Source organism: Pelobates fuscus, chromosome 1 (genome assembly GCF_036172605.1).
Source record: "Pelobates fuscus isolate aPelFus1 chromosome 1, aPelFus1.pri, whole genome shotgun sequence".
Taxonomy (NCBI): Eukaryota; Metazoa; Chordata; class Amphibia; order Anura; family Pelobatidae; genus Pelobates; species Pelobates fuscus.
In genome coordinates, this window is record NC_086317.1 from 416,972,967 (window position 1) to 416,999,694 (window position 26,728).

The following is a 26,728-nucleotide window of genomic DNA, read 5'->3' on the forward strand; positions in this document are numbered from 1 at the left end:
CCTATGGGGAGACCTAATGCGCATGCGCATGCGCATTAGATCTCCTCGGCCGGTGGGCGGGATCAGTCTCGCCAACCGGCCGACGGAGTAAGAAGGAGGAGCGGCGCGGAGGAGGAGACAGTGACGAGGGACATCGTTGCTGCCTCAGGTAAGTGACTGAAGGGGTTTTCACCCCTTCAGTAACTGGGGATTGGGGGGTGGGAGGGAGAGGGAACCTCCCGTGTCAGGAAAACGCATTGTTTTCCTGGCACTGGAGATTCCCTTTAAGTAAGGCCAGAGGAGGCGATCAAAGACCTTCTTGGCGTCTAGGGAGATCATGGCCACCGGCAATTCTCTACGATTGGCGTACCAAATCAGGTCAATGTTTCATCGGGTGTTGTCAGATTCCTGTCTGTTGGGGATGAATCCGACTTGGTCAGTGTGTATTAACTTTTCCATTATTGGGTTCAGTCGTACTCTCATGATTTTGGCCATCAATTAGATTTTTGATTTGGGTATGTTTTTTCTTGGAGGATGCTATTGCAATCAGTCTCCCCCGGATCACCACCTTGTGGGCTGCCCACAGAGTGATCGGGGAGGAAACTGAGTGTTCATTAAGTGTCTTGGATGTCCTTTGCAATCGTGTCTGTGGTCAGTTTATTATGGAGCAGTAGAGGGTTGAGTCTCCAGGTCCATGGTCACAAGATTGTGGGCACAGATATGGTAATGGATATGTCGGCTTGGTCCAACCATGTGATGTTGCCTATGGAGGTGCGGTCTGCATTAGTGGCTAGGTTAGGGGAGATCAGGAAGTAGTCTGTGCGGGAGTAGGTGTTGTGTGGGTGGGAGAAAAATGTGTAGTCTGCCGTTGAAGGGTGTTGTGCTCAACAGATGTCAATTAGGGTATGTGAGCTCAGGAATTGGGAGAAGAGAGTGTCATTTGCCGATGGCCACAATCCCCCCAACCTAGACCTGTCCGTTGGGGGGGGGGGGGGGAATAGACTGCATTACAGTCTCCTCCTATTATCATGTGTGTTACCGCAAGTGATGCTAGATGGATAGAGAAAAGGGGCCAGAATACATGATCTGGGGCGGATGGGGAATATATAGATGTGGTGTTGCACTTTTAAAACCCCCCCAAAAAAAGTTCATGTTGATTGACCACTCATTTCTAATTATTGAAACCATTTAGAATAATAGGAAGAATTATGAGAGACAATCTAAAATGAATGCCTTGGGAATGGAAAGAGAGACGATAAAAGCTCAAGATGTGGGCTAACAAACTAATACTCTGCTGGAAATTAAAGTATAAATGTGGATATAGTAACAAAATAAAAGTGATCCTTAGCAGTGAAGTCATAATAGGTGATGTCATAAATGTAACTATAGCTGCCTGAACATTCTATTTTCTCCCAGTTATATCCAAAGCTCTGACACAATGACTGACTGACACAGTGTGTCTATGGGTGTCATTATCTCAATAGCATACAGATCTATGCTTCAGCTGGATATGTCCAAAGACTTGGAGTTGGATTAACCTCGATCTGATCTGAAGCAATGGAAATTCTAGCAGGGGAGCATTATATTTTGGCTATTTGTATACCCTTTGTCAAATATTTTAGTTTCTTTAAAAGGGGATGAACATCATTCTAAGCTTTGTGCTTGGATGGGGATAGGTAAGGAGTTGCCTAGTGTCTATATATCTCTCTGTCTGCCTTACTGTCTGTGTGTTCTTTCTTTCCCATTTGCCTTCCATCTGTATGATCTTCTGTCACTTAAATTTGCCTCTTAATGCTCAGAGGAAAGTGCAGTCCTCCAACTCATGGCTTTCCAGAGGTTTCCTCCTCAGAAGATTTTTCCTGTCCTGATTGGAAAAGCATGACTATTCTTGAGTCCAGAATTACCCAACATCATGGATGTTTTCTGGATAAATTTGTACCAGGTTATGTTGGAAGGGAGAAAATGAGGGTGGGAGGGAAGGAAGAAGACAGCATGAGTGGGAGGGAGCAAGGAAGGAAAGGCAGAGTGAGGAAAGAAGAATATGTAGGAGCGAGAGAGATAATTGAGACATTTGCAATTTGGAGATGGATAACGCAAGCCAGACTGGGATAAGATTTCCCCAAAGCGGACATGCCAGTTTGATGCCACCACAAAGCAGCCCATGTTGAAGGGCATAGGGATTGTGAAGATTGGGACTGTAGTGTATGTTGTAGAATGTGATTGTATTGTGGGCATTGTCTGTTGTCTGGGGGATTGGGGTATATGGCCTGTATTGTGTATTTCTGAGGGGATATTGTCTGTATGTTGTATGTGGGAGGTACATCGAGCTTTTGTGTATGTGTGGTGGGTTATTGGCTGTTGTGTGTTTTTAGGGGATATGATGTAGGCTGTTGTGTGTGTGTCTGTAGAATGTGGGGGTATATTGACTCTTTGGTGGAAAGTAGGAGATTGTATTGAAAACATATATATATAATTATTTTAATCACATATTTCAAAAATGTTTTTCACCTCCTCCCTGTGGCTTACTTTGGGCCACAGAGGGAAGAAAAAGCAAACACTGGGTTCCCTCTTCCTGGCATCATACAGTGCAGGCTGGTGAGGGAGATCTTTGATATTCCCACTTGCTGCATAACGCCACCTTTGGGGAGGTGCTCAACTAGTACAGGCCATGCATGGGCTGGCCAGAAAGATCCTCTAATCTCCCCTGTTGGTCCGAGCATTTGTCCAGTTTGTCCAACAGAGAGTCTGTGCCTGGGGAGAGAGCATAGTGCCTCTGTGTGTCTCTCTGTCTGCATTTCTGTCTGTTTTCTTTCCTTCCTGTCTGTCTGCCATTTTAAATCTCTCATAGAAACATTCTATGCTTCTAATAAACTCTCTGTATTTGCCTATTAATGCCCAGAGGGAATGGCAATCTTTCAAACCATGGTTACCCAGAGGTTTTATACATAGCACATTTGTTTACAATCTATTAACCTAACTATGAGCAACCCATTACCAGGTAAGGTAGCATGGAAAACAGATAACACCATAGTCCTTATGTTCAATGGCTGCTTGATCATATTAGTGAAGACAGGAATGCACAATGTGACAAATGTGAAATTTAAAAAAAACACGCATGCCAGGAACTAGAAGTAAAAGAAAAACATTAGAAAACATTATTATACAACTATACAAAACAAGTAAAAAAAATGTGTCAAAACATGAACATTGGGTATGCATGCACGCACACGCACACACACACACACACAGACGTGTATATAAGAAGCAGTGTTTATGTGTTGACTTTACACAATATACATTGTAATTAAGTAAAGTCTCCTATCAACTAACATATCAGTTGTGATGACATCAATTTCTTTCATTTAGCTAAAATAATCAATGTATATTATATATATTTTACTCTATAACTTGCACAGACAAACTTCAATACTTAGTAAGACAATGCGCCTAAGCATGGGTAAAAATAATTATTTAAAATGGTAGTGGAGGGAAATAGTTTTTGGAGCATACCTGAGCAAAATTCTTAACCACATAATTCCATCTGATATACGGGGTTCTAAATAGATACAAGAAGAAGTAGTTATTACATGTGAAATAGAAGAAAATAATACTTTGATGGTTTCTTTTAAAATGTTAGTACAACCGACTATTGAGATCCATCATTTTGACTATAAATCCCATATAATCATCATAAAAAAAGAAATTTTTTAAAATTTTGCTCAAAAAAGTTACATTTAAAAAAAATAAAATAAAAAAAATAGTTATTAGACAGAGAGTTATTCTCTCGATCAACATTATTAAGGTTACATTTTATGATCATCATCACCCTATGAGTTACAAAGCTTTATAACAGTAAAAGTAACATTATAACAAAGAGTTACAAATCATAACAGTTTACAATATCGTTACCTAGCCATCCAGAGGTGTTACCTTGGGTAGCTGTCTCTATATATTAGCGTTGGGCAGAATAGAAAATAGAGATAACTTGAAAGTTTGGGAAGCTGGTCCGGATTCCCTACAAGACGAAGAAAGACGGCTTTTTGAAGTGGAAAAAGATTACTTTAGGTCAGTATTTAAATGTGTGAAATCAGGTAATCTCTTCGACAATTATTTTTTATTCCACTAAATATTTACCATCAAACCATGTTCTACAACCAATCCCAAATTCCCACTAGTATTGCAAGACCCTCCAGGGATAGAAGAGTTTATAGGCACTAACAGCATAAAGAGTACAATAGAAATTGCAGTGTGTCGCAATGTTACCAAACAGTGTTGGGGACGTGCAGGGTTGTATTTACCACAAGGCAAACAAGGCATTTGCCTAGGGCGGCGCCAAAAAATGCCACCACAAGCTCCCCAACAAATGCCTTGTTTGACTCGTAAGCTGTCCACCTTACTGTGAGTGAGTGTAGCTGTCAGTGTGTGTCTGAGTGATAATGGGTGTGCCTGTGAGTGTGTGTCAGTGTGTGTATGTCATTTTATGTGTATCTGAGAGTGTGTGCCTGTTAGTGAGTGGGTGTGTCAGTGTGTGTCTGTCAGTGAAAGTGTGTGTTGGTTAAACAGTGTGTGCCAATGACAGTATGTGTGTGTCAATGACTGTGTATCTGTCAGTGAGTGTATATTAGTGCATGTAACAATGAGGACATGTGTCTCTCAGTCAAAAAAATGGCCTTGACACGAATTGGGGGGGGGGGGCAAATTTAGATTTTAGGGGTGGCCGAATTTAGTCGTGCCTAGGACAGCACAAATCCAAAATACACCACTGGAGACGTGTATGAAGTCACAGAATTGCATAAGATTTTTATGAGCATTCAGAAAGTCACTTGGAGCTCTGTATTATATCTATATTAAGAGCGCTACTATATATATTGTGAATCACCTCCATATCTGGTGTTGTACTTTGGATAGTTTTAAACCATAGCATGGCTTGTGATCCAAAAGGACCAGTAACCAGAAACCAGTCATGGACTGTACAGCTACAACCATGTGGGTGTCATAAGTATGGTACCAGGTTCATGGTGAGACCAAACACAACAAAACTCTGCACAGAACATACACAAAAGATATTGTTGTGTATCACGTCATGTTGGTGCAGGCCTTAAATTGAGCTTTGGGCACAGAAACTTAAGAAATAATGTTCCACGACTTTCCCAGAGTTCCCAGCTTGACATGCAGTACAGACCGGCATAGTGTTTCAGACTATCCTTAGCAATGGAAACTTAAGATCGCTTCTTTTCCAACACCATAGAATGGGTTGTGATCCAAATAAACAAGTGACCGTTCTTAGAGCATATAGCTAGGTGTCAAACACTAAAATATACACAGTATAGCTAGAAGCCAGACAAAATAAAACTCCCCATACTGCAAATAGAAAAAATACTATTACTATCTAATTTGTTGAAGTTTTGCCATTTTTATACCATAATTAGTATATTTGTTTTCATGATTCCACAGTTTCCTTAGGACATTTTATGATGAGTTTGCTATAAATCTATTTTCCCTACAAATGACAAACCCTCCCTTCTCCATGACGTACTCTCTTTCCGAATCACAGATGGAACAGTCTCTCGTAAAAAGGAGTAGCTCTTCATCACAAAACGAACCTAAATTGAAAAACCAAGTGTAAATGCTAAAAAAAAAAAAAAAAAGCTAGATTGATGGTAGACACAGGGCTCGTGTGTGTTATCAGAGAATTAGGAAACAGACAGACCAAGCAACAAAGCTATTCATAGGTTATGAATATAACCCACTTCCGATACTCATAAAAGTTACAGGAGAATATACAAATTAAAAACTTAGGCAAGTTCAATAATATATATACATACATGTCTAATCTGCATATGGCTATATTTGGCTGAAAAAGATAGAAGATTAATTATTTAGCATTTATTTGTGGACATTGTCTAATTAAAGACAGTTGACATCTATGGAAAAAACATAATTTAATTAAAGACATTTAGCTTTTACAATATAATGTAATCAGCAGTTTGTAAACATTACTTTAATGAATTGGTGGGCCAATGGGAAATAAAACAAAAAACACTTGCCTACAGAGTAAGCTCCACATTGTGCTTTCTTCTTTTACTGTACTTACTTAAAGGAACACTATAGTCAACTAAATTACTTTAGCTAAATAAAGCAGTTTTAGTGTATAGATCATTCCCCTGCAATTTTACTGCTCAATTCACTGTCATTTAGGAGTTAAATCACGTTGTTTCTGTTTATGCAGCCCTAGCCACACCTCCCCTGGCTATGATTGACAGAGCCTGCATGAAAAAAAACTGGTTTCACTTTCAAACAGATGTAATTTACTATAAATAATTGTATCTCAATCTCTAAATTGAACTTTAATCACATACCGGAGGCTCTTGCAGGGTCTAGCAAGCTAGTAACATAGCAGGGGATAAGAAAATCTTAATTAAACAGAACTTGCAATATAGAAAGCCTAAATAGGGCTCTCTTTACAGGAAGTGTTTATGGAAGGCTGTGCAAGTCACATGCAGGGAGGTGTGACTAGGGTTCATAAACAAAGTGATTTAACTCCTAAATGGCAGAGGATTGAGCAGTGAGGCTGCAGGGGCATGTTCTATACACCAAAACTGTTTCATTAAGCTAAAGTTGTTCAGGTGACTATAGTGTCCCTTTAAAGAAGAACAATCACTGGTGAGTAATGGAGAAAAGGAAGTAAAAAAAAATGTGCATATGTTTTCATACCTGTTCTAAGGTCACTATGAAGCTGGATGCTGGAGGAAGTTTGTAATGTAGCACAATGTATGTTGGAAAAATACCCAATACACAAAACTGACAGATACCAAAAATGCTGATTACAGATGCAGACAGCAGGAATGGATGTTTTGACTTGGAAAAGCGAGATCCCCAGAAGTGCAAGATTTTGTAGGGCACCAAGAGAGTGTAGATAAAGAGACAGGTCCATGACCATACCACGGTACTAGTCTGTCCAAATGAGTAAAAAAACAAATCAAACTCTAAAACCAATCTGAAATATAAAAAAAAAAAAAAAATACAGATAAAGATTATTTATTCACTTTTACACCAAATTATGTTATACTATCAATCCCAAATTTCCACCAGTATTTCAAGACTGCTCTGGGATAGAAACACTTCATAGGCAGAATAACAATAATCCACAGATAACTGATTCACTTGAATTTGGCTGGTGTACAGAACTCACATTCTTCTATATGTTTAGCTTAGAGATCAGGCCAACATGCCTGTACCGGTCCCATTACCTCTGTATTCAGCACTCCAACACTTACTCATCAAAGCTTTTGGAAAGACTTGTCTTTACCCGTGTGTCTCACTTCCTTAATTCCAACTCTCTCCTTGACCCTCTTCAGTCTGGCTTCCGCCCTCTCCACTCTACTGAGACCGCTCTTATCAAAGTGACTAATGACCTAATCTCCGCTAAATCCAAAGGTCACTACTCCATATTAATTCTCCTTGACCTCTCTGCTGCCTTTAACACAGTTGATCATTCTCTCCTCCTTCAAACTCTTCAATCACTCGGTCTCTGTGACTCTGTCCTCTCTTGGTTTTCCTCCTATCTCTCCCAACGCTCATTTAGTGTCTCCTTTTCCAAGGATACCTCCTCCCCTCGCCCTGTCTAGGTTGGAGTTCCCCAAGGCTCTGTCCTTGGTCCCCTTCTATTTTCTCTTTATACTGCCTCTCTTGGAAAACTTATTGCCTCTTTTGGATTCAACTACCACCTGTACGCTGATGACACTCAGATATACCTCTCCTCTCCGGACCTCTCCCCGGCCGTCCTGCAACGTGTCACTGCTTGCCTCTCTTCCATCTCTGACTGGATGTCGTCACGCTTTCTCAAACTTAACCTCTCTAAAACTGAACTCCTTGTCTTTCCTCCTCCTAATACTGATCCTCCTCTCTCACTCTCCCTTCAAGTCAGTGATATCCACATAAGTCCATCCCTACAAGCGCGCTGTCTTGGCGTCATACTTGACTCTGGTCTCACCTTTGAGTCTCACATCCAGTTTGTTGCCAAGTCCTGTAGGTTCCAACTCAAAAACATAGCCCGCATCCGCCCCTTTCTTACGCAAGATGCTACCAAGGAGCTTGTCCATGCTCTAGTAATTTCCCGCATGGATTACTGTAACCCTCTCCTGATTGGTCTCCCCAAAAGCCGTACTGCCCCGCTACAGTCTGTAATGAATGCTGCAGCTAGACTGATTTTCCTATCCAGTCGGTCCTCTCACACCTCGCCCCTCTGCCAGTCCTTACATTGGCTCCCTGTATCCTATAGGAGTCAATTCAAAGTGCTAACCCATACATTTAAAGCACTGAACAATTCCAGCCCCTCTTATATCTCTTCACTGATCCAGAGGTATGCCCCTCCTCCTACCCTCCGCTCTGCCCGCGACCACCTCCTGACCGCTGCTCGCACCCGTACGGCCAACTCACGCTTGCAGGACTTCTCACGGGCGGCTCCTCTCCTATGGAATAACTTGCCTACTGCCATCAGACTCTCCCCTAGTCTTCAATCATTTAAGAAGGGCCTGAAATCCCATCTCTTCAGGAAAGCGTATGGCCTCCCAGAGTAATCTCTCCCTTACATACCTGTCCCTATGGGATAGTGCTTTGCTCTCTCCTCCAGCTCTGCTTCACTCCTACTTGATATTTCCTATCCTAATGTTTCTAATACCCCACTTCCTATAGACTGTAAGCTCATTTGAGCAGGGTCCTCTTCAACCTAAGTTTTCTTGTAATTGTCTTATTTATTGTTACATCCCCCCCCCCTCTCAAAATATTGTAAAGCGCTACGGAATCTGTTGGCGCTATATAAATGGCAATAATAATAATAATAACAGGCTTTTAAAAGTATCAGTTCTTTTGTCTAAACCAGGGGTAGTCAACCTTTTAATACATACCGTCCACTTTTGTATCTTTGTTGATGGTAAAATTTCCTTACCGCCCACCAGTGCCGCAGTAACTAATTTTATAGGACAAGTGCGACTTTTTTTTTTTTTTTTTTTAGAAAGGAAGATTTAAAAAATATTTACTTAAATTAATGTGTGCTGTGTGTGTGTGAAGGGTGCGGTGTGTGAGGAGGACTGTATATGTGTGAGAGTTGCAGTGCGTGGCTGAAGGACGCAGTGCGTGGCTGAAGGACGCAGTGCGTGGCTGAAGGACGCAGTGCGTGGCTGAAGGACGCAGTGCGTGGCTGAAGGACGCAGTGCGTGGCTGAAGGACGCAGTGCGTGGCTGAAGGACGCAGTGCGTGGCTGAAGGACGCAGTGCGTGGCTGAAGGACGCAGTGTGTGTGTGAGGGAGGCAGTGCGTGCGTGAGGGAGGCAGTGCGTGCGTGAGGGAGGCAGTGCGTGCGTGAGGGAGGCAGCGCGTGCGTGAGGGAGGCAGTGCGTGTGTGAGGGAGGCAGTGCGTGCGTGAGGGAGGCAGTGCGTGTGTGAGGGAGGCAGTGCATGTGTGAGGGAGGCAGTGCGTATGTGTGGGAGGCAGTGCGTATGTGAGGGAGGCAGTGCGTATGTGAGGGAGGCAGTGCGTATGTGAGGGAGGCAGTGCGTATGTGAGGGAGGCAGTGCATGTATGTGCATGTGTGTGTGAGGGGGGCAGTCTGTATGTGTGAGGTGTAGTGTGTATTTGTGTGTGAAGAGTGCATAGGGTAAATGCTGTGTGTAGGTGGGTGAAATGGGAAAACTATCCTAATGTCTCCCCCTCCCTTCTTCTTACCTTTTACCAGGTAGGGGGGGGCATAATGCTGCAAACCATAGTAGTCCAGTGGTGGCATGTTCACTTTAGCCCACAGCACTGTCTCGGAGCATTGCCACAGCTACTGTTGGAACTAAGTGCCAGGGGAGATGAAAGGATCTCCCCTGCCAGTCTTGATCCTCGGCCCTCAATGCCCAATAGGCATTTTTTGCAGAACCCACCTTAAATCCCAAACTGCCTGGTAGGGACCAGGTTGACTACCTCTGCTCTAAACTGTATATTCATTGAATGTATTCAAAGTCTCAGCACTACATGATTAATTTTTTGTTCCAATAAAAGTTTGTCATTTTTGTAACACAATAAACACATTTATAAGAGGTAAAGAGAAGGAGCTGTAAATGTGACAGTGGCATCTTTCTTCCTTTTAATGTTAGCTTGTAGTAGTGACTCCACATTGGATTACCATACTGAGGGTCCCCGGGTCGAGGTCAGAGGTCACTTGATGGGTGACCTGAGTGTGTAATTGTTATTTGTAGTAGAGTATGCTGGTTAGTCGTCACTACATGAAATGTAGATTAAACCTGATATTACATAGCTCAAGTAATTAAAGCTGTCATAGCAAGGAAGAAACACAAGTCAGTAGAACAATGATGGACATTATTTTGTAGAACAGAGGACACATTTACAGTTGTAAACAAATTTTTCCAACCCCCATTGAAAATCAGGTTTACTGTCAAACTTTACAGACTTTCAGCTGTTTGCAATGAACAAATCAAATAAAAGCAAATTAAATAGTTCAACATGGTGAATTATTCAAGTGGTTTTCCCTAATTCAACTGAAAATGCAACTTATAATGACTTCTCTAGTCTCAAAATTATTCAACCCGCTGAACAGAATTCCTGACACCAGCACAAATATGCAAAGCAGGTGTTGTGTCAAGCACACCTGGTGTAACTAACCAAGGGCTTCATTAGTTGCCTCAAGTGTGCTTGACTGGACCACTTGAACTATGCTGTAACTACCTGAACTGGCTAGGGGTTTGCAGAGTGTAATGTTTGACTGCACATTAGAAATATGACCAAGTCAAAATAATGGTCCACATAGTTTAGAGAAGAGATCATTGCCCTTGTACAAACATGGAACAGGATACAAAAAGATAGCAGAAGGCACTGAATGTTCCTAGCTACACCTTTGGCAGCATAGTTTGCAAGTTCAAAGTTGAAAGAACAGTGGTTACTCTACCTGGACAGGGCATAAAAAAGGAAGCTATCAATCGCTGCAACCTGGTTGTGAAAAACCTTGAGTTACTGCAAAAGAGTTTGTGACAATGGGCACTCAGGTTTCAGTGAGCACAGGAAGGTGCGTATTAAATGCAGAAGGTTCCCATGCAAGAACTCCAAGACAACATTTTGGGGATTTTGTTCTGTGAAGAAATTAAACAAAACTGGAACTTTTTGGCCAAATGGACCTGCAGAAGAATTATGCATGCGCTGAAAAGAACACTACGCCTACAGTTAAGCATGGTAGTGACTAGGTGATGCTCTGGGGCTTCTTTGCATCCCCTGGCACTGGAAACCTGCAGCTTGTGATAGGCAAGATGGATTCATTCAAGTATCAGGAAATCCTAGGAGAAAACATCATGCCATCAGTGAGAAAGCTGAAGCTTGAGTATCATTGAACCTTCCAACAAGACAATAATCCCGAGTATACCTCAAATTCCACCAAGGCTAGGTTGACGAAGGAGTCCTGAAGAACTCTACAGTGGCCATCACAGTCATCTGACTTGAACACTATAGAAAATATCAGGTGGGATTTGAAGTAGGCTGTTGCAGCACGCAAACCCACAAATATTACTGAACTGGAGGCCATTGGTCATGAACAATGGGCTAAGATTCCTCTACTAAGTACTAAAGATGCCTGCCGTGAAGTGGTTGAATAATTTTGAGACTGGAGAAGTCATTATAAGTTGCCTTTTCAGTTGAATTTGGGGAAACCACTTGAATCATTTGTTGGGTTAAACTATTTCAATTGCTTTTGTTTTAATCTGTTCATTGCAAACAACTGAAAATCTGTAAATTTTTACAATAAACCTGATTTTTATGAGGGTTGAATAACTTTGATTAAAACTGTATATACAGGGCAGATCTTTAACCAATAACCATGTCACAGGTGTTCGTACAGGGTTTCTTATGCTAGACCTTTTACTAAAGTGAGAATTCAAAGTGAATTTTACGTTTAAGGTCAAAATAGCCAAACTGGAAAAAATCTGCAATATTTTCAGTTCAGCTACTTTGTCCTAAAATCTGAAATTCACTTTCAGATAACCCTGTTAGTAAATCACCCTGTTAGTGTCACCTAGTTGTCCATGTACTGGACAACACAGAGAGTAACAACCGATAACATCTGGGAAACGTGCCTTCCTGCGAACACTACTTGGGGCCCAGTTTTAAGAGTCCTAAAGAATTTTGGCCTTATTCACCCTATTACTCTTAAAGAATACTTTCTGAAATGTGTCTCTTACCTGCCCTGGTCAATAGAATCCACAGCCACAGTGCTGATAACAAAGACGCAAAATGCTGCCGCAAACATGTGATAAATAGTGCGAAAGTGTTCCACCTCCATCAGTTCACTGAGATAAAACAGCAAAGAACAGAGATTATATTATTAGACATAAGAGCAGATACTGTGTGTATTGGCAGCATCCTAAACATTGAGGATACTTCAACTTTATATACTGCATGTTAATACTTAGTGCTGTAAATCAGCAGGGATTCACGTAAAGTTAAAGGACACTATAGTCACCCAGACCATTTCAGCTCAATGAAGTGGTCTGTGTGCCAGGTCCCTCAGGTTTTAACCCTTCAGATGAAAACAGTTTCAGAGAAACTGCTATATTTACATAGCAGGGTTAATCCAACCTCTTGTGGCTATCTTCCGGACAGCCACTAGAGGCGCAACTGCGACGCTGGATGCGAATTTTGCATCCATCGCACAGAGCATCCATAGGAAAGCATTGAGAAAGGCTATCCTACGGACACATTGAATGCGCGCTCGGACACTTTCCGCGCATGCGCATTCGGCTCCACTGACGTCGAACAGGGGAGCTGACGTCGGACGGGGATGAGAGGTCACCAGCGCCGAGGGAGCCTGACGCTGGATTAAAGTAAGTAACTGAATGGGTTTTAACCCCTTCAGCACCACGGGAAAGGGACCCGGAGGATGGGGGCACCCTCAGGGCACTATAGTGTCAAGAAAACGGCTTTGTTTTCCTGACACTATAGTGATCCTTTAATATTAAAAAACAATTAAAGTTGCTTATTAATATTCAACATTACAAAGTTTTTACAAGATTCCACTAAATATATAATAAATATATACAAGAAAAACTACAATTTCTGGGGAAACTGTGTGAAGTGTTCTTGCCTCCACCAGTAGTCTACAACTGGAGTGGGCGGAGTAACTGTTATTATTTATTTATATAGCACATTTAATTGCAACTTTGTTGCCCAAAGTGCTTCACAGTTACATTAAAACACACAGTTATAAAAACATTAGCAGTTGCAAAAGGCCCTGTCTATGACATCACTTGCTGCTGCAGCCTGGCACAGGTCAGAGTATTTTGGCAGTTGCCATCTTCAAACGGTCGTATTTTAAAAACTATAAATCCTACAGTGAAGAGCTTTTTATTGTGAGAATCGCAAGACCCAGACCTACATTTTGATGTATAGTATGTCTCTGAGATATTAACAATGAAGGCACAGTCGCAGTTTAGAAATTGCCCTTCAAATGTGAGCTTTGCAGAGTGGAGTTTCAATGGATGCCAATGGACGGCGAGAGTTGCAAACAAATGGTCATATTGTGAAAACTATCAGGACTATTGCTTAGCTGTGGACATTTTTAGTGGCAGCAGGGATAGCTGAACGTTTTGATATAAGATTTGTGTAGGTGGGCCTGAACATGAGGGAGTGGTGGCAGTTTAGAAATCATGTCCTGATTTTTCAGCTTTTGCCAGCTCCCACTCTAGCTTTGCCATTCATTCCTATGGGACAAATTTCGCCACAAGAACGACGATATTCCGAAAACCATTCGCCGAAACGTTCCACAAAGTAATAGCAATCCGATCGGGAACAATCTGCACGTTTTGGTACATTTTTGTCTATGTAGTGTAAAAACTGTGGGAGGAGTTAGGGTGGCAAATTTGGCTATAATAAGAATAACTAGAAAAGCTACAATTTCTGGGGAAATTGTGAAGTGTTCTTGCCTCCACCAGTAGTATACAACTGGAGTGGGCGGAGTAACTGTTATTATTTATTTATATAGCACATTTAATTGCAACGTTGTTGCACAGTTACATTAAAACATACAGTTATAAAAACATTAGCAGGTGCAAATGGCCCTGTCTATGACATCACTTGCGGCTGCAGCCTTGCACAGGTCAGAGTATTTTTGCGGTTGCCATCTTCAAACGGTCGTATTTTAAAAACTATAAATCCTACAGTGAAGAGCTTTATATTGTGAGAATCACAAGACCCAGACCTACATTTTGATGTATAGTATGTCTCTGAGATATTAACAAGGAAGGCACAGTCGCAGTTTAGAAATTGCCCTTCAAATGTGAGCTTTGCAGAGTGGCGTTTCAATGAATGTCAATGGACTGCGTGAGTTGCAAACAAATGGTCATATTGCGAAAACAATCAGGACTATGGCTTAGCCGTGGACATTTTTAGTGGCAGCAGGGATAGCTAACCGTTTTGATATAAGATTTGTGTAGGTGGGCTTGAAAATGAGGGAGTAGTGGCAGTTTAGAAATCATGTCCTGATTTTTCAGCTTTTGCCAGCTCCCACTCTAGCTTTGCCATTCATTCCTATGGGACAAATTTCGCCACAAGAACGACGATATTCCGAGAACCATTCAGCGAAACGTTCCACAAAGTAATAGCAACGCGATCGGGAACAATCTGCACGTTTTGGTAAATTTTTGTCTATGTAGTGTAAAAACTGTGGGAGGAGTTAGGGTGGCAAATTTGGCTATAATAAGAATAATAATAATAATATATATGTGAGATAACATTAAGTGGTCTTGCTATGCAAGAACACTTAATAATAATATATATGTGAGATAACATTAAGTGGTCTTGCTATGCAAGAACACTTAACTAGAAAAGCTACAATTTCTGGGGAAATTGTGTGAAGTGTTCTTGCCTCCACCAGTAGTCTACAACTGGAGTGGGCGGAGTAACTGTTATAATTTATATAGCACATTTAATTGCAACGTTGTTGCCCAAAGTGCTTCACAGTTACATTAAAACATACAGTTATACAAACCATTAGCAGGTGCAAAAGGCCCTGTCTATGACATCCCTTGCTGCTGAAACCTGGCACAGGTCAGAGTATTTTTGCGGTTGCCATCTTCAAACGGTCATATTTTAAAAACTATAAATCCTACAGTGAAGAGCTTTATATTGTGAGAATCACAAGACCCAGACCTACATTGTGATGTATAGTATGTCTCTGAGATATTAAATATGAAGGCACACTGGGGGACGGTGATAGAGCCCCACCGGCTCAATTGACCGATGACACCAAGGTTCCATGGGACTCTTTGGACAGCACATCGCTCCCGCCAACTATGGGAGTTGGCTGAATTTCGCTGCTGTAAGGCGAGTGGGCCTACTGCCACGCCACCACGTCTATAGATGATAGACTTACCACTGCATGCTGAACAAGGTGCACCACACCTGCCTACTCGTGTGAACTTACTTAGGTTTTACGTTAATCCTTAAGCACTTGCTTTTCTTTTAAATTCTTCTATTTAACTTTGCTTGATTTCTTCAATACTAATCCACAGTACAAAGAGTACACATTCATATCGCCTACCTTGTCATTAGGATTGTACAGTATACATCTCACCCTATTATTTGTTTTGCACTAGTATTTTATATAGCTTATTGTGACTTGTCAGGCTAGTAAGACTTATTTACATTTCTTACATCCCGTGACTGCTATCACGCTGCCCGGCTATAACAAATACACGTGTTTTAGGGAGATGACTCAACGACGGTTAGCCTATTTTATTCTACAAACGTTAAATGTACATCACTTATCTGCTCAATTCCCTCTGGATGCATACATTTCTTCTGGCCACACACTAGCTAGCCTCACTGATGTATGTCAGCCAGTATGTGAAGTTTTGATATGCTTGTTGTACAAGAACATGTTATACTCTAATTTTGTTCTTTGAAAAAAAACAGTGCATGACTTCAGTTATCTTGCAATATACCAGGTTGATGTTTATGTAAAATGCAAACCAATGCTTTATTGACGATTGCGCACCAGGAAACCAAAGTATTTTCAGTTAAACTTAGATCTTAGACACACATGACGATGATAAAGCTTGACTCCAATAGAGCGCATGTAACCAATCTATGATATTACCTGTTTATGTATCACGCATGCAATGTTCAATTATTATTCCTATATTCATTTTAAACATGTGCTGTCATTTAATGCCAAGATATTGTTTACATTGTGATATCTCTGGTATAACCATCTGACGTAACCTTATTATTTTACACATAAAATGAGGCTAGCACCATCTAGAGATAATATGCCTTGCATTGTATTACCCCCAAACTGTTTGACACTTTATTGTCTCCTTTTCTACATTCTGTACCCACATAACTCTATGCCTCAATAAAAAAGAGATTTACAAAAAAAAAAAAAAAAAAAAAAATGAAGGCACAGTCGCAGTTTAGAAATTGCCCTTCAAATGTGAGCTTTGCAGAGTGGAGTTTCAATGAATGTCAATGGACGGCGTGAGTTGCAAACACATGGTCATATTATAAAAACTATCAGGACTATGGCTTAGCTGTGGACATTTATAGTGACAGCAGGGATAGCTGAACGTTTTGATAGAAGATTTGTGTAGGTGGGCCTGAAAATGAGGGAGTGGTGGCAGTTTAGAAATCATGTCCTGATTTTTCAGCTTTTGCCAGCTCCCACTCTAGCTTTCCCATTCATTCCTATGGGACAAATTTCGCCACAAGAACGACGATATTCCGAGAACCATTCAGCGAAACGTTCCACAAAGTAATAGCAATCCGATCGGGAACAATCTGCACGTTTTGGTATATTTTTGTCTATGTAGTTTAAAAACTGTGGGAGGAGTTAGGGTGGCAAATTTGGCTATAATAATAATAATAACTAGAAAAGCTACAATTTCTGGGGAAATTGTGTGAAGTGTTCTTGCCTCCATCAGTATTCTACAACTAGAGTGGGCGGAGTAACTGTTAGTATTTATTTATATAGCACATTTAATTGCAATGTTGTTGCCCAAAGTGCTTCACAGTTACATTAAAACATACAGTTATAAAAAATTAGCAGGTGTAAAAGGCTTTGTCTATGACATCACTTGCTGCTGCAGCCTTGCACAGGTCAGAGTATTTTGGCGGTTGCCATCTTCAAACGGTCGTATTTTAAAAACTATAATTCCTACAGTGAAGAGCTTTATATTGTGAGAATCACAAGACCCAGACCTACATTTTGATGTATAGTATGTCTCTGAGATATTAACAATGAAGGCACAGTCGCAGTTTCGAAATTGCCCTTCAAATGTGAGCTTTGCAGAGTGGAGTTTCAATGAATGTCAATGGAAGGCGTGAGTTGCAAACAAATGGTCATATTGTGAAAACTATCAGGACTATGGCTTAGCTGTAGAAATTTTTAGTGGCAGCAGGGATAGCTGAACGTTTTGATATAATATTTGTGTAGGTGGGCCTGAAAATGAGGGAGTGGTGGCAGTTTAGAAAGCATGTCCTGATTTTTCAGCTTTTGCCAGCTCCCACTCTAGCTTTGCCATTCATTCCTATGGGACAAATTTCGCCACAAGAACGACGATATTCCGTGAACCATTCGGCGAAACGTTCCACAAAGTAATAGCAATCCGATCGGGAACAATCTGCACGTTTTGGTATATTTTTGTCTATGTAGTGTAAAAACTGTGGGAGGAGTTAGGGTGGCAAATTTGGCTATAATAAGAATAATAATAATAATAATAATAATAATATATATGTGAGATAACATTAAGTGGTCTTGCTATGCAAGAACACTTAATAATAATATATATGTGAGATAACATTAAGTGGTCTTGCTATGCAAGAACACTTAACTAGAAAAGCTACAATTTCTGGGGAAATTGTGAAGTGTTCTTGCCTCCACCAGTAGTATACAACTGGAGTGGGCGGAGTAACTGTTATTATTTATTTATATAGCACATTTAATTGCAACGTTGTTGCACAGTTACATTAAAACATACATTTATAAAAACATTAGCAGGTGTGAAAAAGGCTTTGTCTATGACATCACTTGCTGCAGCAGCCTTGCACAGGTCAGAGTATTTTGGCAGTTGCCATCTTCAAACGGCCGTATTTTAAAAACTATAAATCCTACAGTGAAGAGCTTTATATTGTGAGAATCACATGACCCAGACCTACATTTTGATGTATAGTATGTCTCTGAGATATTAACAAGGAAGGCACAGTCGCAGTACAGAAATTGCCCTTCAAATGTGAGCTTTGCAGAGTGGCGTTTCAATGAATGTCAATGGACTGCGTGAGTTGCAAACAAATGGTCATATTGCGAAAACAATCCGGACTATGGCTTAGCCGTGGACATTTTTAGTGGCAGCAGAGATAGCTGAACGTTTTGATATAAGATTTGTGTAGGTGGGCTTGAAAATGAGGGAGTAGGGGCAGTTTAGAAATCATGTCCTGATTTTTCAGCTTTTGCCAGCTCCCACTCTAGCTTTGCCATTCATTCCTATGGGACAAATTTCGCCACAAGAACGACGATATTCCGAGAACCATTCAGCGAAACGTTCCACAAAGTAATAGCAATCCGATCGGGAACAATCTGCACATTTTGGTATATTTTTGTCTATGTAGTGTAAAAACTGTGGGAGGAGTTAGTGTGGCAAATTTGGCTATAATAATAATAATAACTAGAAAAGCTACAATTTCTGGGGAAATTGTGTGAAGTGTTCTTGCCTCCACCAGTAGTCAACAACTGGAGTGGGCAGAGTAACTGTTATTATTTATTTATATAGCACATTTAATTGCAACGTTGTTGCCCAAAGTGCCTCACAGTTACATTAAAGCATACATTTATAAAAACATTAGCAGGTGTACACAAGGCTTTGTCTATGACATCACTTGCTGCTGCAGCCTGGCACAGGTCAGAGTATTTTGGCAGTTGCATCTTCAAACGGTCGTATTTTAAAAACTATACATCCTACAGCGAAGAGCTTTATATTGTGAGAATTACAAGACCCAGACCTACATTTTGATGTATAGTATGTCTCTGAGATATTAACAACGAAGGCACAGTCGCAGTTTAGAAATTGCCCTTCAAATGTGAGCTTTGCAGAGTGGAGTTTCAATGAATGTCAATGGACTGCAAACTGGAGTTGCAAACAAATGGTCATATTGTGAAAAGTATAAGGACTATGACTTAGCTGTGGACATTTTTAGTGGCAGCAGGGATAGCTGAACGTTTTGATATAAGATTTGTGTAGGTGGGCTTGAAAATGAGGGAGTGGTGGCAGTTTAGAAATCATGTCCTGATTTTTCAGCTTTTGCCAGCTCCCACTCTAGCTTTGCCATTCATTCCTATTGGACAAATTTCGCCACAAGAACGACGATATTCCGAGAACCATTCGGCGAAACGTTCCACAAAGTAATAGCAATCCGATCGGGAACAATCTGGACGTTTTGGTATATTTTTGTCTATGTAGTGTAAAAACTGTGGGAGGAGTTAGGGTGGTAAATTTGGCTATAATAAGAATAATAAGAACTAGAAAAGCTACAATTTCTGGGGAAATTGTGTGAAGTGTTCTTGCCTCCACCAGTAGTCTACAACTGGAGTGGGCGGAGTAACTGTTATTATTTATTTATATAGCACATTTAATCGCAACGTTGTTGCCCAAAGTGCTTCACAGTTACATTAAAACATACAGTTATAAATACATTAGCAGGTGCAAATGGCCCTGTCTATGACATTACTTGCTGCTGCAGCCATGCACAGGTAAGAGTATTTTGGCGGTTGCCATCTTCAAACTGTCGTATTTTAAAAACTATAAATCCTACAGCGAAGAGCTTTATATTGTGAGAATCACAAGACCCAGACCTACATTTTGATGTATAGTATGTCTCTGCACTATTAACAATGAAGGCACAGTCGCAGTTTAGAAATTGCCCTTCAAATGTGAGCTTTGCAGAGTGGAGTTTCAATGAATGTCAATGGACTGCGTGAGTTGCAAACAAATGGTCATATTGCGAAAACAATCAGGACTATGGCTTAGCCGTGGACATTTTTAGTGGCAGCAGGGATAGCTGAATGTTTTGATATGAGATTTGTGTAGGTGGGCCTGAAAATGAGGGAGTGGTGGCAGTTTAGAAATCATGTCCTGATTTTTCAGCTTTTGCCAGCTCCCACTCTAGCTTTGCCATTCATTCCTATGGGACAAATTTCGCCACAAGAACGACGATATTCCGTGAACCATTCGGCGAAATGTTCCACAAAGTAATAGCAATCCGATCGGGAACAATCTGCACGTTTTGGTATATTTTTGTCTATGTAGTGTAAAAACTGTGGGAGGAGTTAGGGTGGTAAATTTGTCTATAATAAGAATAATAAGAATAATAATAATAATATATATGTGAGATAACATTAAGTGGTCTTGCTATGCAAGAACACTTAATAATATATATGTGAGATAACATTAAGTGGTCTTGCTATGCAAGAACACTTAATATATATGTGAGATAACATTAAGTGGTCTTGCTATGCAAGAACACTTAATAATAATATATATGTGAGATAACATTAAGTGGTCTTGCTATGCAAGAACACTTAATAATAATAATAATAATAATAATATATATGTGAGATAACAGTAAGTGGTCTTGCTATGCAAGAACACTTAATAACTAGAAAAGCTACAATTTCTGGGGAAATTGTGTGACGTGTTCTTGCCTCCACCAGTAGTCTACAACTGGAGTGGGCGGAGTAACTGTTATTATTTATTTATATAGCACATTTACTTGCAACGTTGTTGCCCAAAGTGCTTCACAGTTACATTAAATCATACAGTTATAAAAACATTAGCAGGTGCAAAAGGCTTTGTCTATGACATCACTTGCTGCTGCAGCCTTGCACAGGTCAGAGTATTTTTGCAGTTGCCATCTTCAAACGGTCGTATTTTAAAAACTATAAATCCTACAGCGAAGAGCTTTATATTGTGAGAATCACAAGACCCAGACCTACATTTTGATGTATAGTATGTCTCTGAGATAATAACAATGAAGGCACAGTCGCAGTTTAGAAATTGCCCTTCATATGTGAGCTTTGCAGAGTGGAGTTTCAATGAATGTCAATGGACTGCGTGAGTTGCAAACAAATGGTCATATTGTGAAAACTATAAGGACTATGGCTTAGCTGTGGACATTTTTAGTGGCAGCAGGGATAGCTGAACGTTTTGATATAAGATTTGTGTAGGTGGGACTGAAAATGAGGGAGTGGTGGCAGTTTAGAAATCATGTTCTGATTTTTCAGCTTTTGCCAGCTCCCACTCTAGCTTTGCCATTCATTCCTATGGGACAAATTTCGCCACAAGAATGACGATATTCCGAGAACCATTCAGCGAAACGTTCCACAAAGTAATAGCAACGCGATCGGGAACAATCTGCACGTTTTGGTAAATTTTTGTCTATGTAGTGTAAAAACTGTGGGAGGAGTTAGGGTGGCAAATTTGGCTATAATAAGAATAATAATAACTAGAAAAGCTACAATTTCTGGGGAAATTGTGTGAAGTGTTCTTGCCTCCATCAGTAGTCTACAACTAGAGTGGGCGGAGTAACTGTTAGTATTTATTTATATAGCACATTTAATTGCAATGTTGTTGCCCAAAGTGCTTCACAGTTACATTAAAACATACAGTTATAAAAAATTAGCAGGTGTAAAAGGCTTTGTCTATGACATCACTTGCTGCTGCAGCCTTGCACAGGTCAGAGTATTTTGGCGGTTGCCATCTTCAAACGGTCGTATTTTAAAAACTATAAATCCTACAGTGAAGAGCTTTATATTGTGAGAATCACAAGACCCAGACCTACATTTTGATGTATAGTATGTCTCTGAGATATTAACAATGAAGGCACAGTCGCAGTTTAGAAATTGCCCTTCAAATGTGAGCTTTGCAGAGTGGAGTTTCAATGAATGTCAATGGAAGGCATGAGTTGCAAACAAATGGTCATATTGTGAAAACTATCAGGACTATGGCTTAGCCGTGGACATTTCTAGTGGCAGCAGGGATAGCTGAACGTTTTGATATTAGATTTGTGTAGGTGGGCCTGAAAATGAGGGAGTGGTGGCAGTTTAGAAATCATGTCCTGATTTTTCAGCTTTTGCCAGCTCCCACTCTAGCTTTGCCATTCATTCCTATGGGACAAATTTCGCCACAAGAACGACGATATTCCGTGAACCATTCGGCGAAACGTTCCACAAAGTAATAGCAATCCGATCGGGAACAATCTGCACGTTTTGGTATATTTTTGTCTATGTAGTGTAAAAACTGTGGGAGGAGTTAGGGTGGCAAATTTGTCTATAATAAGAATAATAAGAATAATAATAATAATATATATGTGAGATAACATTAAGTGGTCTTGCTATGCAAGAACACTTAATAATATATATGTGAGATAACATTAAGTGGTCTTGCTATGCAAGAACACTTAATATATATGTGAGATAACATTAAGTGGTCTTGCTATGCAAGAACACTTAATAATAATATATATGTGAGATAACATTAAGTGGTCTTGCTATGCAAGAACACTTAATAATAATAATAATAATAATAATAATAATATATATGTGAGATAACAGTAAGTGGTCTTGCTATGCAAGAACACTTAATAACTAGAAAAGCTACAATTTCTGGGGAAATTGTGTGACGTGTTCTTGCCTCCACCAGTAGTCTACAACTGGAGTGGGCGGAGTAACTGTTATTATTTATTTATATAGCACATTTACTTGCAACGTTGTTGCCCAAAGTGCTTCACAGTTACATTAAATCATACAGTTATAAAAACATTAGCAGGTGCAAAAGGCTTTGTCTATGACATCACTTGCTGCTGCAGCCTTGCACAGGTCAGAGTATTTTTGCAGTTGCCATCTTCAAACGGTCGTATTTTAAAAACTATAAATCCTACAGCGAAGAGCTTTATATTGTGAGAATCACAAGACCCAGACCTACATTTTGATGTATAGTATGTCTCTGAGATAATAACAATGAAGGCACAGTCGCAGTTTAGAAATTGCCCTTCATATGTGAGCTTTGCAGAGTGGAGTTTCAATGAATGTCAATGGACTGCGTGAGTTGCAAACAAATGGTCATATTGTGAAAACTATAAGGACTATGGCTTAGCTGTGGACATTTTTAGTGGCAGCAGGGATAGCTGAACGTTTTGATATAAGATTTGTGTAGGTGGGACTGAAAATGAGGGAGTGGTGGCAGTTTAGAAATCATGTTCTGATTTTTCAGCTTTTGCCAGCTCCCACTCTAGCTTTGCCATTCATTCCTATGGGACAAATTTCGCCACAAGAACGACGATATTCCGAGAACCATTCGGCGAAACGTTCCACAAAGTAATAGCAATCCGATCGGGAACAATCTGCACGTTTTGGTATATTTTTGTCTATGTAGTGTAAAAACTGTGGGAGGAGTTAGGGTGGCAAATTTGGCTATAATAAGAATAACTAGAAAAGCTACAATTTCTGGGGAAATTGTGTGAAGTGTTCTTGCCTCTATCAGTAGTCTACAACTGGAGTGGGCGGAGTAACTGTTATTATTTATTTATATAGCACATTTAATTGCAATGTTGTTGCCCAAAGTGCTTCACAGTTACATTAAAACATACATTTATAAAAACATTAGCAGTCCCTGTCTATGACATCACTTGCTGCTGCAGCCTTGCACAGGCCAGAGTTTTTTCGCGGTTGCCATCTTCAAACGGTTGTATTTTAAAAACTATAAATTCTACAGCGAAGAGCTTTATAGTGTGAGAATCACAAGACCCAGACCTACATTTTGATGTATAGTATGTCTCTGAGATATTAACAATGAAGGCACAGTCGCAGTTTAGAAATTGCCCTTCATATGTGAGCTTTGCAGAGTGGAGTTTCAATGAATGTCAATGGACTGCGTGAGTTGCAAACAAATGGTCATATTGTGAAAACTATAAGGACTATGGCTTAGCTGTGGACATTTTTAGTGGCAGCAGGGATAGCTGAACGTTTTGATATAAGATTTGTGTAGGTGGGCCTGAAAATGAGGGAGTGGTGGCAGTTTAGAAATCATGTCCTGATTTTTCAGCTTTTGCCAGCTCCCACTCTAGCTTTGCCATTCATTCCTATGGGACAAATTTCGCCACAAGAACGTTCCAGAAAAGTAATAGCAACGCGATCGGGAACAATCTGCACGTTTTGGTAAATTTTGGTCTATGTAGTGTAAAAACTGTGGGAGGAGTTAGGGTGGTAAATTTGGCTATAATAATAATAATAATAATAATAATATATATGTGAGATAACATTAAGTGGTCTTGCTTTGCAAGAACACTTAATAATAATAATAATAATATATATGTGAGATAACATTAAGTGGTCTTGCTATGCAAGAACACTTAATAATAATATATATGTGAGATAACAGTAAGTGGTCTTGCTATGCAAGAACACTTAATAACTAGAAAAGCTACAATTTCTGGGGAAATTGTGTGAAGTGTTCTTGCCTCCACCAGAAGTCTACAACTGGAGTGGGTGGAGTAACTGTTATTATTTATTTATATAGCACATTTAATTGCAACGTTGTTGCCCAAAGTGCTTCACAGTTACATTAAAACATACAGTTATAAAAACATTAGCAGGTGCAAAAGGCTATACATTAGCAGGTGCAAATTTGGCTATAATAATAATAATAATAATAATAATATAGATGTGAGATAACAGTAAGTGGTCTTGCTATGCAAGAACACTTAATAATATATATGTGAGATAACAGTAAGTGGTCTTGCTATGCAAGAACACTTAATAATATATATGTGAGATAACATTAAGTGGTCTTGCTTTGCAAGAACACTTAATAATATATATGTGAGATAACATTAAGTGGTCTTGCTATGCAAGAACACTTAATAATATATATGTGAGATAACAGTAAGTAGTCTTGCTATGCAAGAACACTTAATAATATATATGTGAGATAACATTAAGTGGTCTTGCTATGCAAGAACACTTAATAAAACAGTTACATTTTATAGAATGCAATCTAGCATCATATTTGTATTTAAATCATGCAATTGAACGTACTATCAAACCAATGCCAACCTATATTCAGCTTGCAGTAATATTGAATGTCACTACCAAGGTTTGGGGTAAAGCAGAAGAAATTTGTTAGAAAAAGATATGAGTTAAAATGGCATTTAAAACAATAGGTTGGTTCTTTGTTCAAAATTAATTTAGCTGGTAGTTAACCTTCCTTAAAGAGCCACTCCAAAACTCAAACATTATGCTCTCCGCCTGGATTATGGATCAGTGAGGTACTTTGTTCCTGTCTCCTTAAAAACTAAATATCTTAAAACTCCAGGATGAAATAAAATACGAATACTTTTTTTGTAGAAGTTGTAAAGCCTGTCAATTTGCTGCAAATTGATATACAAAATCCAAGTGGTATCTTTGTATGTATTATGCTTTTTTTTTTTTGCATTATGAATTACAAAGAATCGGAAGTTGTAGTGTCCCTTTAAAATCTCTACTTACTCCACCAGTGAAGCACGTGCCTTGAATATTTTCCCTCTTCCAGAATCTTCATTTCTGAAATACAAAATTGCCATCAAATGTTCACAGTTTATTCACAACCTGAAAACAAAATGCTATGAATAAACATCATTTCTGTATGTTCATACCTATCAGTGGTGGAATGTTCAATATTAGTTAATCTGAAGAATTCAGGTTGTAAAAAATTCTTCTAACAACGGTATATCATACACATTGAAAAACCATACCTATTAACACTAGAGGTCATCAGGACACAGTGTTGCAATATTAGACCATCCCATCACACATAGGATCATTTTGAATTTTCTCTATGGATCAGTATCTAATTCTTTCTTTATTTTGTATTCTCTTTTAAGAGACACTCAATTAACGTAATCTGGGTGCATTTGATTTTTGCAATGAGGCAATTAGAATGTGACGGCAGATAAGAACCATTCGGCCCATCTAGTCTGCCCAATTTTTTAAAATACTTTCATTAGTCCCTGGCTTTATCATATAGTTAGCCTTATGCATATCCCATGCATGCTTAAACTCCTTTACAGTGTTAACCTCTACCACTTTCTTTTTAACTTCAGTGGCTCCGATACCTTTAGGGTATAGAAGAGTGATCAAACAAAAATATGGTTCCAGATATTTCTAAGGTTCTGCCAAGAGAGAGCTATTTGGAGGGCATATACTATAGACTAAAAGGACCAATTACTTCCTGAAAGCCAGGGGGAGACACTGCTTTGAAACTCTTTTGGGCATATTCCACGCGTGCGGACGGTCAAAACTTTACACTGGTGGTGATTTGTCATCCCTTTATGGATCCGGGTGCTATTTTGCTAGCATGGGTGCTTGGATCAGAGCTATCCGTGGTTGTATACTATGTAGGGTTCCTGTGTGTCACAAAATAGCTTAACAGCTGAGACTTGGTGCCCTACCCCGATGGATGATGGATATGATTATTGTGAGATTTGTGTTGGTTGTGGGCCTTTACAGGCTCTTATTTACTCAAAGTGTATATGCAAAAAGATAATCACTTAATGCCAATGTTTTGGAAAACTGAAAGTACAACACTTCTCTCAATGGATATTGGTGACAGCTCCCTCCAGGAATATCCCAGCAATAATCCCTTTAAATAACGTTTGTATGTATAAACAAAAGAGGATCCAGCTG

General features: G+C 39.8%; 1 protein-coding gene across 2 annotated transcripts in view; it reads right to left on the minus strand.

The window, feature by feature from the left end:
• LOC134569995 (sterol O-acyltransferase 2-like) overlaps positions 1–26,728 on the minus strand; it is a 94,339-nt gene that overhangs the window by 31,775 nt on the left and 35,836 nt on the right. For both annotated transcript variants that reach the window (XM_063428476.1, XM_063428475.1), the window contains exons 5-11: positions 25,553–25,606; positions 12,204–12,311; positions 6,694–6,976; positions 5,516–5,582; positions 3,910–3,994; positions 3,490–3,535; positions 2,975–3,104 (exon numbers count right to left, since the gene is read on the minus strand). In XM_063428476.1, coding sequence (XP_063284546.1) covers positions 2,975–3,104; positions 3,490–3,535; positions 3,910–3,994; positions 5,516–5,582; positions 6,694–6,976; positions 12,204–12,311; positions 25,553–25,606 — 773 coding nt within the window. The remainder of the gene's footprint in view (positions 1–2,974; positions 3,105–3,489; positions 3,536–3,909; positions 3,995–5,515; positions 5,583–6,693; positions 6,977–12,203; positions 12,312–25,552; positions 25,607–26,728) is intronic.